Source organism: Apium graveolens, chromosome 5, assembly GCF_009905375.1.
Source record: "Apium graveolens cultivar Ventura chromosome 5, ASM990537v1, whole genome shotgun sequence".
Taxonomy (NCBI): Eukaryota; Viridiplantae; Streptophyta; class Magnoliopsida; order Apiales; family Apiaceae; genus Apium; species Apium graveolens.
In genome coordinates, this window is record NC_133651.1 from 185,582,548 (window position 1) to 185,600,784 (window position 18,237).

General features: G+C 32.4%; 2 protein-coding genes across 3 annotated transcripts; one reads left to right on the top strand and one right to left on the bottom strand.

The window, feature by feature from the left end:
• The first annotated feature begins 4,945 nt into the window (after positions 1-4,945).
• LOC141724664 (pentatricopeptide repeat-containing protein At2g15690, mitochondrial-like) lies at positions 4,946-6,466 on the top strand. Its single transcript, XM_074526884.1, has one exon. It carries the CDS (start codon positions 5,007-5,009, stop codon positions 6,387-6,389), a length of 1,383 nt encoding a protein of 460 aa, XP_074382985.1. The 5' UTR covers positions 4,946-5,006; the 3' UTR covers positions 6,390-6,466.
• Positions 6,467-6,797: 331 nt separating this feature from the next.
• Positions 6,798-11,326, bottom strand: LOC141724665 (mitochondrial carrier protein CoAc2). Of its 2 annotated transcripts, none has more exons than XM_074526885.1 (7): positions 11,094-11,326; positions 9,086-9,171; positions 8,758-8,965; positions 8,397-8,523; positions 8,120-8,304; positions 7,384-7,506; positions 6,798-7,298 (listed from the first exon to the last, which is right to left on the bottom strand). In XM_074526885.1, the coding sequence occupies exons 1-7, from the start codon at positions 11,238-11,240 to the stop codon at positions 7,161-7,163; spliced, it is 1,014 nt and encodes a 337-aa protein (XP_074382986.1). In that variant the 5' UTR covers positions 11,241-11,326; the 3' UTR covers positions 6,798-7,160. The 2 variants fall into 2 exon arrangements, with proteins under 2 accessions (XP_074382986.1, XP_074382987.1); XM_074526886.1 differs by having other exon boundaries at positions 8,758-8,975; positions 11,094-11,140.
• Between the last annotated feature and the right edge of the window lie 6,911 nt (positions 11,327-18,237).

The window sequence follows — 18,237 nt, forward strand, 5'->3', positions numbered from 1 at the left end:
TGATAGAAACAGCTTATCTCTCTAAGATATAAGTGTATATATATGTATATACGTACTTCCGAGAATTTCGGAGGAAGTACTAAGGATGTGAGTTGACCGTTGTCAACAGAAAATTAATAAGGGGAAAAAGTTTCTCCTTGAAACTATGTTCAAAATATTAAATAAGTCGGGATAATATTCACCGACGATCTGAAATTACTCGAATGGTTTTCCGAAATCAAAAAGTATGTTTTAAATCAGGATCTATGATTTTTAAATCAATAATAAACCCTTTAATAAATAATTAAATGATAATCGATAAATAATTAAACCTCGAATGAGTTTACTCTTTAAAAGAATATTTAAAATAATATTCCTCAACTAGTTTATGTCTCCATAATTAATAATCTATAGTGATTAATCGGGTTTGAAGTAAATAATCGTTGGAGTATACTACTCCCATAATAAGGAATAAGTATATAGTATTTATTATTCGAACAATAAAATATAGTTGAGGGAAAATGATCGTTGGGAAATCGGTTTAATAAAAGTTCGAGGTATTCTAATGTTTCGTAAGTGGACGATGAGTCCCTTTAAAATGTACTACTATGGACTTATAACCGTCCTATAATATCGCCGGAATGATTCCCAGGTTTTATCTTAAATCCTGACTGACTCTCGGTCTTATATAATACGACACGCTTAAAGCGAAATAACATTTCACGATATATACTTTATCGTACAACATCGCTACATTATGCGAAATTTCAACAACTACGTAGCATGGCAAGCATGGTATTTATGCAATGATAGTAAAACAATCCTTTCACAACACAACAGTAAAAATGTATTTGGGTTCGTAAACTTGACTGGGTATCTCGAGGTGGAGGATGCTCTAGCTTCCGCTCGGAAATCTATAACCTTAAACACATTTCATTTCGTTAGGTTCCGTTCTAATTTACGGCAACTCGCACTCATGCGCTACTTATTATGCACCCTCTCAACTTATACTACCCTTATCATTCCTTTTAGTCATATTCATATTATGGTCGCTTCATTTTCCTAAGTATCTTAGGTTCATTCTTATTATCGTCGTCGGCTCCGCTTATGGATTCTTACGGTTTCTACTCGCGCGGTCTCGGCTCCAACATTTTTATAAAATTGAAAAATCAGTATTTTCACTTGAAATTTTTAGGGTAGTTAGAAACTAAATATGTTACTCTATGTAAAAATTTAATGATTTATGAACACTTTTAAGTCGATCCTTTATATTTTCAAAGTTCGTAATTCGTAGCAGTTTTTGTCGCGTAAATCACTTTTAGTAAAACGACCATAACTTTTGATCCGTAAATCGAAATCAAGCGATTCAAGCGCCTAAACGATCCTTATAACATTTTATAACCTAAAAAAAGGTTATTTTTTAAGAAACTACAGTTTACAACTTCGGGACTTTCTGCAGAAACTTAAAGTTACGATTTGTTGGTTTTAACGAAGTTACGTTTACGATCGGGGTTTCGTTTACGCCCTAACTCTTATCACAACCACCAAAAATCATCATATCATCATCAACACACAAACTCCTCTCAAGAACATCATGTTCTACCTTAAATCTACTTAACTTAATCATCAAGATTTCATCAATAACACTCATTACACTAGGTTTACTACCACATACTAAATGGATCTTAAAAATGAATCTTAAATAAAGTTGGGCCAAAGATTTTTACCTTTCTTGAAAGCTTGAGATGTGTTCTTGAGGATAGTGGAGGCTTGGAAGTGCTTGGTATGATTTTTGGAACCTAAAACCACCATTGAAATCAAGAAACCAAAGAGAGGTTACTATTCATACTATTCACTAGTGAGTTTCTTGATTTTATTTCACCCATCAAACCTTGATAAAAAGAGATGAAATAATTTTCTTACCTTATTTTAATTTCTAGGAGGCTTGAGAATTAATGGGAGAATTTAACAAGAGCTAGAACTTTGAGTTTTGAATTTGAATTCCCCTTCTTTTTCATTAGTACTGAATGGAAGCATCAAGGGGGGTATTTATACTTCTCTTGGTTGCTTAGCTTGGTTGATTTGCTAGGTAACTTCTAGGAAATGGGGTGTGAGATCTTGGACTTGATTTTTATTCTCCTAGTATAGCATTCTAGGTTGATTCTTGGTTGTAAATCTTAGGGACAAATCTTTGTAGCTCGCTAGCTTTCAAGCTAAACTACTTGGTTAGCTTCCTTAGCACACTATTTTGCTAGCTAGCTTGATAATCCTATGGTTAGCTCACTATTTTATGAAGTAACCATGGTTACTTTCTTACCATGGTTTGGTTAGTGCGTTACATTTATTTAATCATTTACGCATTCGCTCGATTACTTAAACGTTCTTCGTAATACTTACTCGTAAATGGTTCGCGACGTAATTCCTTTCGTATTCATTTCTTATACTTTTAATTATCCTACTTGAATATAAATCCGCAGGGTTTTAATCTTGTAATTATATTGTGATTCCCGTAATCCTCGATGAGTCGTAAATACGGTCGTTTTTCAAAGTTCGTTTTCTTCGAAAACTAATAGCGTTTATATACACTCATTTAGTACGTATAATCGTAATATCAACTCCGAAACTCATTTTCTCATGCACTACATAGTGTGGGCTCAAAAGTTTTTTCCCGTCCATCAGGGTTACTATTCATTAAACGTTTTACAAGGTCTCAAAAATTCGAGTTATTACAACTAGCCATTGAACATGACCTCACAACTTGTTTAAAGTCACTCTTACTACCAAATACCATCCCAACTTTAAATTTAATATTGTTGGCATATGTGTTAACATTAAAGACCCCATCTACACACTTCATTTGCTGTTTATCTGGGGGAGGGTTAGCAAAACAGAAATCATCATCACTCTCCTCACTACTAGGATAAAAACTCTTATCTGATCCAGTGATATCATCATATTCCATCCCTGACATTTCATGTAAATTAGCTTCCCTCTCCATTCATCCATTTTTCTTTTTTCTTCTCTACAAGCTTTCATAATTTCTACATATTCATCATTACTACATTTATAATTATCCATTTCTTCATCAGATTCAGGGGCAGGACTCACATGATACACATAAAGCATAATATTATAAGCACATTTCTTACTTAATTCAATCAATATTGGCTTACTTTCAGCATTCAGTACATAAATCTTCAATGCAGGAGTTCTAAAATAAAGGGAATCATACTCACCAACAACAACACCAAATATGGTCTTTAAATCATTAATACTAAGGTTTTCAAAGTCGATATCCTTATAAACCTTTTTGACATTACTTGTGTAGGAGGAAAACGGAACATGAACAAAATAACCTCCATAATAGACTGTCACATTGTACAAGTTTTTCCTGTTAAATATAAATAAATTAAGAACCCTAACTGCAAACATGACCATATAAAATCATATATTCAAAGCAAGAATATTTAGCCCTAATTAACTGTAAAAAGTTCAGATATAATATTACTTACGTTGCTTCTTTATCGGTGGTCTGATTTGCATCTTCAAAATTTGATTCAGCTTCATTACCCTTCTCCGTTTCATTGTTGTCTCCATCTGATGCAAACAGATAATCTGTATCATCGGTATTAATATCATCGATTGGTTGAGTTAAACGAACCTCAACACCCGATCGAGTTCGAACCATTCTTGCGACTAGGGTTTAGATCGTATAGTCGGCTGTAAAGAGGGATTTTAATTTGTTGGGATAAAGGGTTTTAATTTTGGGATAAAGGTTAAAAGGGTCGTGGGTTTTAATTGGGTCGGTTTAATTTGTTGGGTGGTTTTAGGATTGGGCGGATCAATTATCTGATGTGGCATCCGACTTGTAAATATTTAACAGAGAACCGTCTATAGTCAACGGGATTTAACGTTTGTAATATTTTTAACGTGTACAATGATTAAGTTGAACACTTTTATTTCTTCAGTGACCTCATTGACAACTTTTTGAGTTCGATGACCCAAGTGAAAGTTAATGGTCACTTCAGCAACCAAAACGCCATTTAACCTAGAGATGCACAAAAGGCCCACCGGGCCGGGCTTTGACCGGGCCGGGCTTTTCGGGCTTTGACTTTGACCTGGCTGGGCCGGGCTTTCCGGACATGTCAGAGCCCGTTTGGGCCCTCGAGGCGGGCCTAACCGGGCTTTTTTTCGGGCCGGGTTTTTTTCTAATTTAAATCGGATCGAGTATTATTAGAGATTCCGAAGAATACAAGTGTTAGCAACTAGATCATCATAAAAATGTATTAGTTTACATGGAATATTTTATGAAAACATTACTTCGTTGAAAACATTTAAGTTCGGCAAAAAATAAACATGTTTATAGAATAATATGTTTTATCATATTGTTATGATAACAATGATATCATTGTTATGATAACAATGATATCCAAATATTCATAACAATGATATCCAAATATATATAATGTACTTATTATATCTTCTTTCATTATTTATACAACGAAGTATATAAATAATATTATTAATCACAAATATGTAAATATATATGTGTTTAAAGTATTATTTATATTTATAGTCAATGTGAATTTATAAATATATAAGAAAATATATTAGAATAATCAGATTATAACCGGGTTTTTTCGGGCTTTTAATCGGGTCGGGCCGGGCCGAAGCCCGGGCTTTTAACCGGGTCGGGCCGGGTTTCGCCTAAAAATATAGGGCCCGTCGAGGCCCGAAGCCGGGCCGGGACCGGGCCGGACTTTGATCGGGTTTTGACCAGATCGGGCCGTCGAGGCCCGAAGCCCGGGCCGGGACCGGGCCGGACTTTGACCGGGTTTTGACCGGATCGGGCTGGGCCAGATTTTTGGGCCCGAGTTTTTTGTGCATATCTAATTTAACCCCATCTAAAATGGGACGGAGGGTGTATCAAACTAAATCTCAGCCCTTTATTATTTTTGCAACTGAAAACCCCAAAGACAATCACTTAAATACAGTAGTTGTAAATCCAAACTTGTGAAGGGAGCTTGATGGAATCTGTAGTATCAAAAACCTCAATTCTTTCTTCTCTCTATTTCGACATTCGATTCCCAAAACTCTCATCCTCACATTTATCTTCCTATCCACCTAAAAACCCTCTTAAATCCAAACATTTTTACATTTACTCGGTACTTCCAAACAAGACCAACCGCAACAATACTATCTCCAAATCCCATATCAAGAAATCTATTAAATCCCCAAATCAAGTTAACCCGTCTCGCTCAAACACCCATATTCCTATAAATGTCGATTTTATTGGTTTATGCAGTGAAGGTAAGATTGAACAAGCCCTTGACTTTATGTCTCAGGGTGTTCATGTCCAACGCCCTGTTTTCCAACTTCTTTTGGATTCTTGCAAGAATTCCAGGTCTCTTGAACTGGGAAAGAAGGTTCATAAGTTCTTCATTCGATCGCCTTTTAAAGGCGATGCTGAGTTGAATTATAAGTTGATTGAAATGTATGTCAAATGTGGGGCTATGAGAGATGCACGGAGGATATTTGATAGAATGCGTGACACAAATATGTGGTCTTGGCATTTGATGATATATGGGTATACCAGTAATGGACAGGGTGATGATGGGTTGCTACTGTTTGAGAAAATGAAGGAGGCGGGGTTGCGACCTAACGAGGATACTTTCGTTGTTGTTCTCTTGGCTTGTGCTAGTTCGGAAGCTGTTGAAAAGTGTTTAGTGTATTTTAAGTCGATGAAGAATGATTACGGAATTGTTCCGGGATATGAGCATTATTTAGGCGTGGTTGATGTTCTTGGAAAATCTGGTCATTTGAATGAAGCTGTGGAGTTTGTGGAGAATATGCCAGTTGAGCCCACACCTGAAATTTGGGAAGCTTTGGCAAATCTTGCACGAATACATGGGGATATCGAGCTTGAAGATCGGGCTGATGAGATGTTGGCATTTTTTGATCCCTCTAGAGAAAGTGTTGATAAACTACCTGCGCCTCTACCAAAGAAGCATTCAGCTCCGAATATGCTTCAAGGAAAGAATAGGGTTAGTGAATATCGGAGTCCGAATCCATACAAAGGAGATGGTTCTGAGAAATTTAAAGGCCTGAATGGACAGATGAGAGCAGCTGGGTATGTGCCAGACACAAGATATGTGCTTCATGACATTGACCAGGAGGCTAAAGAACAGGCGTTGATGTATCACAGTGAACGTCTGGCCATTGCATACGGTTTAATTAGTACTCCGGCAAGGACCACCCTCAGGATCATCAAGAACTTGAGAATATGTGGCGACTGTCACAACGCGATAAAAATAATGTCCAAGATTGTCGGCAGGGAACTGATTGTGCGTGACAATAAAAGATTCCATCACTTCCGAGATGGTATATGTTCATGTGGAGATTACTGGTAAAAATGTACTATCGAATTATAACTATACAGTTAAGGTATAGATTTTTGGAAATATCATAAGCTTTGTGGAATTGTAAATTGTGTATTTATAAATTTACAGCTCAATACTTGAGATGAAGAAATTTACATGCAGCCATAAATTTGTGCAAATGACCAAAACAAACATTGTAAAAGACCAAAACAAACATTGTAAAAGTTCAGCAGTTACCGTTAAACAAATTTTAAGCTAGAGGTATGTGTATATGTAAAGCTTCTTCTCAGTTCAACTGCAATGGTCTGTTAGTGTCATAAACATCTTATACGGTTCAAGACTAGTAAGGTAAATGATTAAAATCATGAATAGCAAACAGCAGTCATATATGATCACATGATTCTGTTCCACTGGCACAAGAGTAAAAAGAAAAGGATATTAATTTCAAAAAAACTTTATTCTAAAGGAGGCTTCTGCCAAATTTTTTATTCGTCGACAGTTGAACCTAATTATTTACAGTTTTACACTCATATGTCATATCCGTATCCTATAAAAAAAATGTCTCCACCATTCATCAGAATTACAAATTATGTACTTGGGGAGCGGGTTTCCTAGAGTCCAAAGGAGCCACCGGACAGTACATACGACAACCTTTGTTGTCTCAACAAATTCAAGAATATTAATCTATACCTTAAGAATAGCAGCCTGCCTAATGGTTGTGTTAAATCACCAAAAGATGGAATGTACAAATCAGATGACCTCCTTGGTATTGATTAAAGCATCTTCCGGAATTGGTTGCTGTTAGGATTGCAAGGATGCTTGTTGCTTGCTTGATTGATTTGTCACTAATTCGATGCCAGCTTCATCTCGAGATGGCACTCTGAGGAATGCTTTCATGGTATCATAAACAGTAAAGCCAATTGCAACTGATGGTACAACCTGTAACATGTTTACATAGGAAATTTCAAATTATAAGCAAGAGACAAAAGAAAATAAGCATCCATGTTACAGGCATTTTTCTGACCTTCAGGTAATTAATACTGAGCCCCGAAAATAATTGCTTGTATCCTTGCTTTCGAACTATCATAACAAGGCTGTCCATTGTACCTTTCAATTCTGCGCTATTAGAAGCGGAGAGTTGCTGGACCTGTATAGAACTTAACATTAAAGTACCTAGTATTGCTGCCTCTACATTGTAGATGTACTGTATACTCCCTCTATGTTAAAATTCCATAGTTGACATTCTCATATTTCAAGGTGCAATCAATGCATATATTCCAAAAGTTATCCAAACTCATTACCAAGTTCTTCATTCACACGACAATTTGCGGCAAACATAAAAAAATAAGCTTTCTCAATACAAATTCAATGCAATAATTACATCTTTGTATGTGCAAGAAAACTCTAATCGACACTTAACATTAGAAGGATGATATGTATGTCCGTGTGCTTTTCAACATTTTAATATATTACACAGAAGTAGTAAATGTCTGGAATATATATAGTATATTATGCGACATAATATTCAACTAAATTTATGAAAATCAACTACATGGAAAAAAAATTACCATTATCATGCCAAAAATTTAATCAACTTAAAAATGAGTTGTACAACTTTTTGTTTTTCTATAATGTGAAACACTAGTATTAAGATGAAGTCCATATGTATTTTCTAACAAAGCTCTGGAATGGAAACTTCTTAAAATCACAAAACGAGAGCAGTGCATAACATGTTAACTTATAATAAAACACAATAGTACCTGCATTTGCCGCCTGACAACATCAAGAGGATACGTGAAAGTCTGACCCAGTAAACCTGCTATAGATCCGCATACAAGTTTCACCATTATACCTTTCTTGTGTTCCTCTGGTACACGACTTTTCATTTCCTCATAAAAGTAAAATTTCAACCCCGCGTATGGAAATATACCATATAGTGACGGAGCTGAAACAAGTGCATATAAGTACTAGACAATGAGTTGAGAACACAGAAGAGAGAATTGAGCTGACAACAAGAAATCTAATAGTACAACATACCGACACCACGATATAAGCCTCTAAGTCCAGCCCCTCTATAAGTCTTGGAAAAGCAATCCAATATTCCTTTATAAGCTTCTTCAGAAGCAATAATTCCTTTGAGATTCAATTTAGGGGTTCCTACAACCTGTACAAGTAAAAAGAATTATCTTTACTCCTCTGCATAAAAGAAATTGAAGTTTCATTTCAACATTCATCAGAAAGCAAAATCAAAACCTGGAAATCAGAATGTATGTGTTTGTATATACTATCTATAGGTGTTAGGATATCAGCTTCTACATACATGCAACAGCGTGCGCCCATGAAGGGGGTGGTGTGTGTACATGTAGAGAGTGTACAGATATTAGTTACAGCTGATTACCTGGTACGCCAATTTAGTCCTAACCAAATCAAGAGGGTAGGTAAAGAGAACAGCGGTGCCTCCAGAAAATGATCCTGCCACAAGATCAAGAACGGGGCCTCCTCCAATTTCAGGAAAGCTGTATGCAATCCACCGCCTGTATTGCTCATAAGCCATATAGTGCAGTGCTGCATATGGAACAATTCGAGCAACACTTGCTCCATTTCCCCTGAAGATAACTACTATCACAATTATTTTACGACAATATATGGGATTGTAAAGCATATTTTCTATTTAGACAATAGAAACATCTTCTGAAATGAACAAAAAATGGAATCAACCAACTTACCTGTAAAAGCCAAGAGCTCCTTCTGTTTTAGCAATCTTACTAAAGGACCCCAGGAGCCCAACACTATGATATTCTGTTCTTCTGGTCTGGTCAAGAAAGCAAATATTAAGGTACCAGCGTCTACAAAATTTGGTTTTTGTTGGATTTTTTATAGTTACCAAAAGAAAGAGCAGGCTAATACCAAGCTTTTATATATTTTAAAGAGGAAAAATTAAGTTCGTTGGTTACTTTACTAATATGCCAAATTTTGGTCTTTCTAAACTTATAATCTGAGGTGTCATAATGCTTAATGCAAGGTAATTTCTGGTGTTATTTTAAAAAGGTAATGTGGTTTTCTTTTGTTAGATTTGCATTATGCATCAGTTTAATAATCAACAGAATTCCTACTATTATTAAGATTATACATGATGCATAGCCTAAACTGCATAGTATACATATTCATCTACACAAAGAGAAATAGGATTAAGTCAGTACTTCTGGAATATTATAGAATCTAGCAAAGTTAAATCTTGAAAATATTACACAACTGAAGTAATATTAAAAACAACTTCAGCAGTGAACAATACACTTGCAGCATGAACACTTGCCTAAATGTCTGACCCCCCCCCCCCCCCAGTCACACCTGACTCATTCAATATTTATCATTTCTATCTATTTTAATATCTCCTTGATTAGTTAACACGAAAAAATAATCTCCTTGGTTACTGTACGATGACCACATACATGTTTCCTGGTGCTGGTTGAACAACCATAAAGCTTATAGTACTAAACCTAATACTGTTGATGGACAAAAACAGATAACAATCTACACAAGAGTCCTCGTATATAATTTTTACTACGAACGACCAATTTCATAACAACATGGTTGAACTTCTGTTCAGGACTTCAGGCAAAAGAATTGGGTAATTCATAATCAGTCCCACTTACTCTTCCATCTATAACACTTATGCTAAATCCCCTGGTCATTGGATTTAGAATAATAAAAAATTATGCTTTTCCACATGCTGGCAGATGATCATTCTGAAATTAGCTAAACATTACTGAAGTAGAGTGATATTCCTAGAACCAACTACCAGTCTGGCAGTCTTGGCATTAAATTAAATGAAAAATGACCCAACGAGCTTAAATGTCAAAACAAATGCAAAAGTCACCAGCTCAAATTCCACTAAAATTTGAAAAGAAGTCAATAAAACTACAAAATAAAGATTAGCTAGTCAAAACTCAAAACTAGGGGGTGCTGTGGTGCAAAAGATAACATTTATATTATCTTATGTTGTTATCGAGGATATTTTATTTGTTATTGTTTAGAAGTTCATAAATATAATAAATAGATTATTCAGGAACATTTAAATAATTAGACTTCCAAAACTTTTTATTATTCTCCCAAATTGTCTCTTTTGGACACACTGTCCTGAATCAATGAGGGTGTAATTGTTGCATCAATCAAAGTGTAATTTGTCAAGTAATCTATGAGCTACTTCAATGCGCTTGCAAAATGCTCAAATTCAAGTATTCAACTAAAAAATGATCGATCCAGACTTACATTAAATCGAAGTACTCAACTTGTGAGGATTACAAGCCTAATTAAGCTTTAATGCTTTATGTTTATAAAATTAGTAAATTACAAATAAAATGGAGGTCCAATTCAAAGTGAGTTTATAGATTTGAGCTTTCCCCATGGCAAAACAAAATTTATTACTTACAAAGTCAATTCTTGCAGTCAAACTTAAGTAGATGAAGTTTTAGTCAAGGCAAGCTTCGATGTTATAAAAAACGAGTCTCAATCGAGGTCTACCAAAAACGTGCCACCCTAACCACAATTGGATGCCCGGCAATTCAAGTCATAAATTCAATAAAAGCAACACCAATGCCACACAATCACTAACAAATCACATAACAAAAAAAAAAAAGAAACAAACCCAGCCACAAATGACAAAAATCGGAAAACAGCAGTGATCATGCTAATAAAAAACCCTCCAGCAAAACGAAAAAGGGTGGGCGGGGGTACCTGAAACAAAATCTTGACACGCTCAAGAGGAGCCACAACAGTTTTAGCAAAGCCACCAGCCACACCACCGGCAATCAATTCTTTGGCAAACAAAGGCATGCCTTCTATTACCCCATCCCAGAACAATCCTCTCTCCTCGTCTCTCATCTTCCTTCTTGCCAATTTTTAAAAGGAGAGAGAGAGAGAGAGAGGGGAAGGATCTTTACTTTTACTTATGAATTCTTATTATTACGATTCTTGAAAAAGTATATATCCAGATTTGCGGGATCGATTTTTATATCTGATAACCCTAAAGAGGGAAGGCCCACAGATATATAATAAACAATTATATTCATGATTAAATCTAAAAATCATCATATTTCATTTAAATGTCTACAACCTCATAACAATACTAATATTGTGATCTGTTCCATAAACATTCTACTAATATCATAATTTAGCAATCATAAATTCAGAATAATACCTTATAAGTATCCTAGATCACCTATGACTGTCAACCTGTCTTGGCTCTCCTTCCCTTCTTGCTTCCTTGCTTCGGGATATAGCCTGACCTTGGGATCGCCTTGGGATATTCTCTAAAACACTTAATAAAATATTATATCTGTCTTAACAATTACTAAACATAGACATAGTATAATATTTAGTTCGATCTCACAATATTTTCTCGTATAGAGATTGTAGAGTAATGGGTTTAGCTACTCATAGAAAATTTATAATCAGCCATTTCTATTAATGAAAACTTTCGATATCTCTTAATGATTTACAAGATGGCTTTTATAGAGTTTTCCAATCTCTGTTGATTCTACTAATTTCTATTTCTAAGATTCCCTTTTAATTTCCCCCGTTCTTTTTCTTTCCTCTTTTTCAAAAGCTGAATCCACTTTCTGTAATTTGTCTGCCATTCCACCTTCTTTTTGACTTTAGAGATAAAATTTCTGGTAAATGTCCTTGTTTTTTCTGCTGCTGTCTTTTTCTTCTAGTAACCTTTCTTCTTTGTTGCTGCTGTCTTTTTCTTTTTCCTGAAAATTATTGATTTTTTTTTTTTTACAGTCACCAATATAATTTGGGCCGTAGTGTCATTTGTAATATGTTTTCAGTCACCAATTCTTATTGGGCCGAAATATCATTTGTAATATGCTTTCAGTCACCAATTCTCATTGGGCCGAAATATCATTTGTAATATGCTTTCAGTCACCAATTCTCATTGGGCCGAAATATCATTTGTAATATGCTTTCAGTCACCAATTCTCATTGGGCCGAAATATCATTTGTAATATCCATAGGTCACCAATTCTCATTGGGCCTATCAATTCATCGTTATTATTACATTGTTAGGTCACCAAATTCTATTGGGCCTAACTTTCATCAAATAGTATTACATTGTATTATATGGTTAGGTCACCCTTTCAGGGCCTAACAAATATCTATGCAAAGTGATCAGAACATCCTTCTTCTTTTGTTGCTATATTCTTTAGAGTTGCCACTGGTCTCCGTCTTTGGCCTGATAATAAATTCTGATAAATTTCCTTTGTCTTCTGAGCATGATTGTGCTTTAAATCTGATAATCTTGCATGCATTTCGTTCAAAGCTGTAGTATCCCTGTTAATTATATCATTATTATAATAAATAGTTAGTATTTCTTCTGCTAATCCACCTTTACTTGTACCAATGACACATGCCTTTCCTCCTCGTATCATATCTTCAAGTTTAGACTTCAATGTTGCTATGCCGATTGCTCTCTTGTTACACAACCAGTCGCCAAATTGCTCTATTGTACATGCCATGTCCGTCTTTAGGCTAGTATTTTCACCTTCTATAGTAGTATTCCTGCCATACTTAAATATTTGACAGAGTAATATGGGTTTTCCTGTTAAGTCAGTACAGGCATCAAAAACCTGTATACCATAAATTCCTCCTGGTCCGTAGGAATTCATGTAAGATTGAAGGCTTTGTGTTATAGTTGATGGTAGTTGTGCTATACTTGATAAGGTTTCATCTACCATTATTTTGTCAATAAATCCTAAGAGTAATAGGTTTTTTACTACAGTTGAATCTGCGTTTTCCCTACAGATATACCTTGGGTATTTTCCAAATTTCTCATTTCTCAGGATTGTAGTATTGGTTTTATAATCATAGTACTTTTGTATCTTTTCAAAGGACTCGGTATATTCTTTGGTAAAGGTTACACGATCCTTTAGGGTAATGGCGTTGATAGTATTATCTGGTATGGTTATTGTTTTGATAGTAGGAGTATTGGCTAATCTTGATACAAAGGTTTCTGGGGTTTTTTGAAGGTTGTTTAATATTCTGAGTTTTCCTTCTAAAGTAGTAGTAAGTTGGCTGATTTCTTCGTTAATAAAGTTTATCTGGTCATTCTTTTCCTTTATCTTCTGAATTACTTCTCCCACCTGTATCATAATACTGCTAATACTTTCCATTTTCCCTGCTAAGATAGTCTGCAAGAATATTTTTAGTACCTGATATATTTTTAATAATAAAATCATAACAACTAAAAAATGCTTGCCAATTTCTTCTTTTATTTAATTCTGGTAAAGGGTCAATTTTATTGAATATAAATGATCTTACTTGAGTATTATTTGTTCTTACAACAAATTTTGCAGGTAGTAAATGATAATGAAATCTTTTAATTCCTAATTTTACAGCTAATAGTTCCTTTTCATTAATATGATAATTCTTTTCATTGGGTTTCCACGTTCCAGCTGCATATTTTTCATTAATAGAAATGGCTGATTATAAATTTTCTATGAGTAGCTAAACCCATTACTCTACAATCTCTATACGAGAAAATATTGTGAGATCGAACTAAATATTATACTATGTCTATGTTTAGTAATTGTTAAGACAGATATAATATTTTATTAAGTGTTTTAGAGGATATCCCAAGGCGATCCCAAGGTCAGGCTATATCCCGAAGCAAGGAAGCAAGAAGGGAAGGAGAGCCAAGACAGGTTGACAGCCATAGGTGATCTAGGATACTTATAAGGTATTATTCTGAATTTATGATTGCTAAATTATGATATTAGTAGAATGTTTATGGAACAGATCATAATATGAGTATTGTTATGAGGTTGTAGACATTTAAATGAAATATGATGATTTTTAGATTTAATCATGAATATAATTGTTTATTATATATCTGTGTGCCTTCCCTCTTTAGGGTTATCAGATATAAAAAACGATCCCGCAAATCTGGTATCAGAGCTAGAAAATAGGCCGGAAAAATGAACAGTAAATTACTGTAGCAAAATTTCGGAATGAATAGTAACCGATGAATAGTAAAAAATGAATAGTAATAGTAAAAATGAAATATTAAATTAAATGAGACCTCCAGCAAAATTACTAAAAAATAAGAATAAAAGCTATAAATCTAAAATAATAGCAAATCTATTAATTTATTTTATAGTAGAGAATAAAGAAACGAAACAAATGTGTAAGAAAAATCTATATAGACAATTAATATATTTATATAAATAAAATAAATATTATATTTATGGAAGATTATAAGTTAGAAAGTATTAAACTAATAGCAGATAAAAACTTTACTTTTAATAAAGATATAAATCAACATATTGAAAGTTGTAAAATAAGTATGCAAATAATAAATGAAAAATTAGATATTATAGTTAGATTACGAACAATGTTGGAAGAGAGAGATGAAAAAATTAGAAGACTAGAAGAAGAAAAACTTTTAATAAAACGAGAAAAATTTATTAAAGAAACTAATTTAGAAATTCAAATAAAAGAATTAAAAGAAGTATTAACTGAACAATATAAATTAATAAATGATTTAAGGCAAAAAATTTAAAAAATGAATTGGATAGATCTAAATGCAATAACTAGAAATAATAGAAAAATAAAAGAATTAATAAAAAATCAAGAAAAACTAGAAATAGAACTAGATAAATTGCAAGAAAGAAAAAATAAAATTGAATGGACAAGAGAAAATAGGGATGAAATAATAAGATGTTATCAACAACTTGGAAATATGATAATAACATTTAGAAATAATAAACTAAGAATTCAAGGACTTAAAAGAATAATTTTATCAAGTAATATAACTGGATAATAATACAGTTTGAAAAATGTCATTAGAGAAATCAAGTGAAACACAAGATGTATATTATCAAATGGATGAATACGAAGAAGGAACATCACAAACTCTAAGTTTTAAACCAGATATATATAATCAAATCCAAAGTGAAACAGAAGAACTAACAATAAAAAAGATATTCAAAACATCATATTTTGAAAGAAATAAAGAAGTTAGATATATAGTTCAGAAACATGAAAATATAATAGACATAGATACAATAAATGGAAAAGCAAAAATAAATTTAATAACAGATGGTTTGATAAAAAGAGAACTATCTAAATTAAAACAAAAAGAAGCAAATAAACTAAAAAATATTTATTTTGGAGCAATAGAATTTACAATAAAAGCATATTTTCAGAAAAATATTGATACTCCTATACAAATATATGTACTAGACGATAGAATAATAGGAAATATACAAGATTCATTAATAGCAGTGGTAAAAGGAAACTTAATATATCAGAAATTAAAATTTATAATACAACCTGATTTTAGCATATCATTAAGAGATGAAAATAAAGAAAGATCTTTAACATTATATTATAAATTGGATGGAATAAAAATGCAAAAGGGAAGTAAAGTAATTAGTATAGAAACTAAAATAGTATATGCTATGACTGGAAACCATCATGTAAAGAAACAAACGGAATTAGGAATAATAGTACCAAAATTATATAATGATATATTAGAAAAAATTGAACATAAAGAAGAATCTCAAATAACAATCCCAGAAGAATTAAAATAGACTTTAGTAATAGACAAATAATTCCAAAACAAAGAATTAAACCAATATTAGAAGGATCTAGATTAAGTTTTAGAAGAGAACACAACCCTATAAAATTAGTTAGATCAATGAGTATGACCAGTAGAAAATTAGATTTAATAAAATTACCGTGTTACGAATCAGATAAATTATGAATAAAAACAATAATATTTAATGGAATATTTGCCAAAGAAGTCATAACAGAAATAAATACCGGAGCAACAAAAAGTCAAATACATATAACTGAAGTTGACTCAAACAAATGTGAGGAAATAGAACCTCAAATAATAACTGAACCAAATAGTTCGAGAGAAACAATAATAACAAAAGGTATAAAATTAAGATTAAAAATTTTAGACTTAGAATATAATATAAGCCTAGGAGTAATAGAAAATGACGTTAGTTATCAACTATTATTAGGAATGGATTTCTTAAATGAAATAAAATATAATATAACCAATGAAGGAATAGAAATAAATGATCAGAATAAATTAAGATTTATAGACAGAATATGAACCCTGAAAAGGAAATAAATGAAAAGAAAAATGAAATAGAAACTATTAATAGGATAATAAAAGAAACATTAATTATGTCTCAAGAAAAAGAACTACAATACTTAAAAGAAAAAGAAAAACTAGAGGAAGAAGTAAAAGAATTAGAGAAAATAAAAGGTAAGAAAAGAAAAATATGGATAATTAAAGGAGAATGGAGAAAACGAGTCTATAAATATGAATAATACTGAAAACCGAATAAAAGATATTTGGAACGAAATATTTATAAAAGAAAGTTTAAACGCTATATTAAAAAAGATGGAAGAAAATCAAGAAATTAGTAGAAAGATAATTAAGGAAGAAATAACAGCGTTATGGAATATATCAGAAATCCCAATCTTTAAACAAATATTAGATAAGTTAACTATTATACAAAATAGTTTAGAAAAAAATAAAGAAAAGAAAATAATTAAAGACGAAACAGAAGAACCAGAACTAGTACCTATAACAGTAATAGGAAGAACTAAAGAACCTATATTAATGGATATAAGCAAATCAAAACCGAAAATAACTATAGGGGTTAAAAGAACAATAAATGGTTTAGCAGAGCTTCATAAATCAGGAAAATTCTAGGAAAATGTCTATAACAGAACATAGTGCTATAACATTTCTTAAAAAACATGGAAAAGAGTTACTGGAAAAAGAAAGACAAAAATATGAACCTATAAAACAAGAAATAAAAGAAGATGAACTAAAAGAATTAAGAAAAGAAAATGCTAAATTAAAAACTAAAACTAATATAGAATGGTTAAATAAATATAAATTTTATAAAAAAAATATAAAACCCAAAAGAAAGAATTAAAAGAAACAAAGTTAGAAGTAATAAATGTATTAAAAGAAATAGATAATTTAAAAGATGAGATTAATCAATTAAAAATAGAATTAAAAGAAAAGGAAATTATTAAGTCTGACGATAGTAATTCAGAAACGAACAAAGAACAAGATGAGAGCAGTAATACAAGTAAATCAGATAGTAATCTAGGAGAAGAAGGATTAAATTACTTAGAGGAATCAGATAATGAGGAAAAGGAAATAGTAATAAAAGAAAATAAAGAAATATTAGAAGCCCTCGGAAAAACCGTAAATGCAATAATAACAAATGAAGAGAAAAGCGATGAAAGTGATATTGAAGAAAGAGAAACTTCACATAAACAAACAAATTATGAAACCGAAACAGATAACGATGCATACCCAGAAGAAGAAATAGAAGATCATATAATAACTAAAAATAATATTAAAATGCCAGGAAATATACCTATAGGACAACAAAATGAAGTACAAGACTTCATAGGATCAATACACCAAGGAATAAATATAAATGGATATTTTCTAGATTTAGATAATGTCTACGACGATCAAGAAATAAGTAGAAGAATAAAAGACTGGAATTTAGGGATGTATATAGCCTTAATGAATTCAAAAAATATAGAAGATCTGGATTATGTTTTTGAACTAATATCAAAAACAATTATAGGAAAAGCAGCATTTTGGTTAGAAAATATTATTTATGAATTAAAGGGACAAGTAAGAACGTATGCTAGAAGCTGGAAAGATACGTTAAACGCATTTGATATATTATTAAAAAGAGAATTTCTAGGAGAAAGATGGTTTGTAGCTCAAGAAAATATAACAGTAGAAAGAAAATTAGAAATAACAATGTATCTAAATAATATGAAATGTTGTAGGATTAGTAAATTACCAGAATATACTATAAGT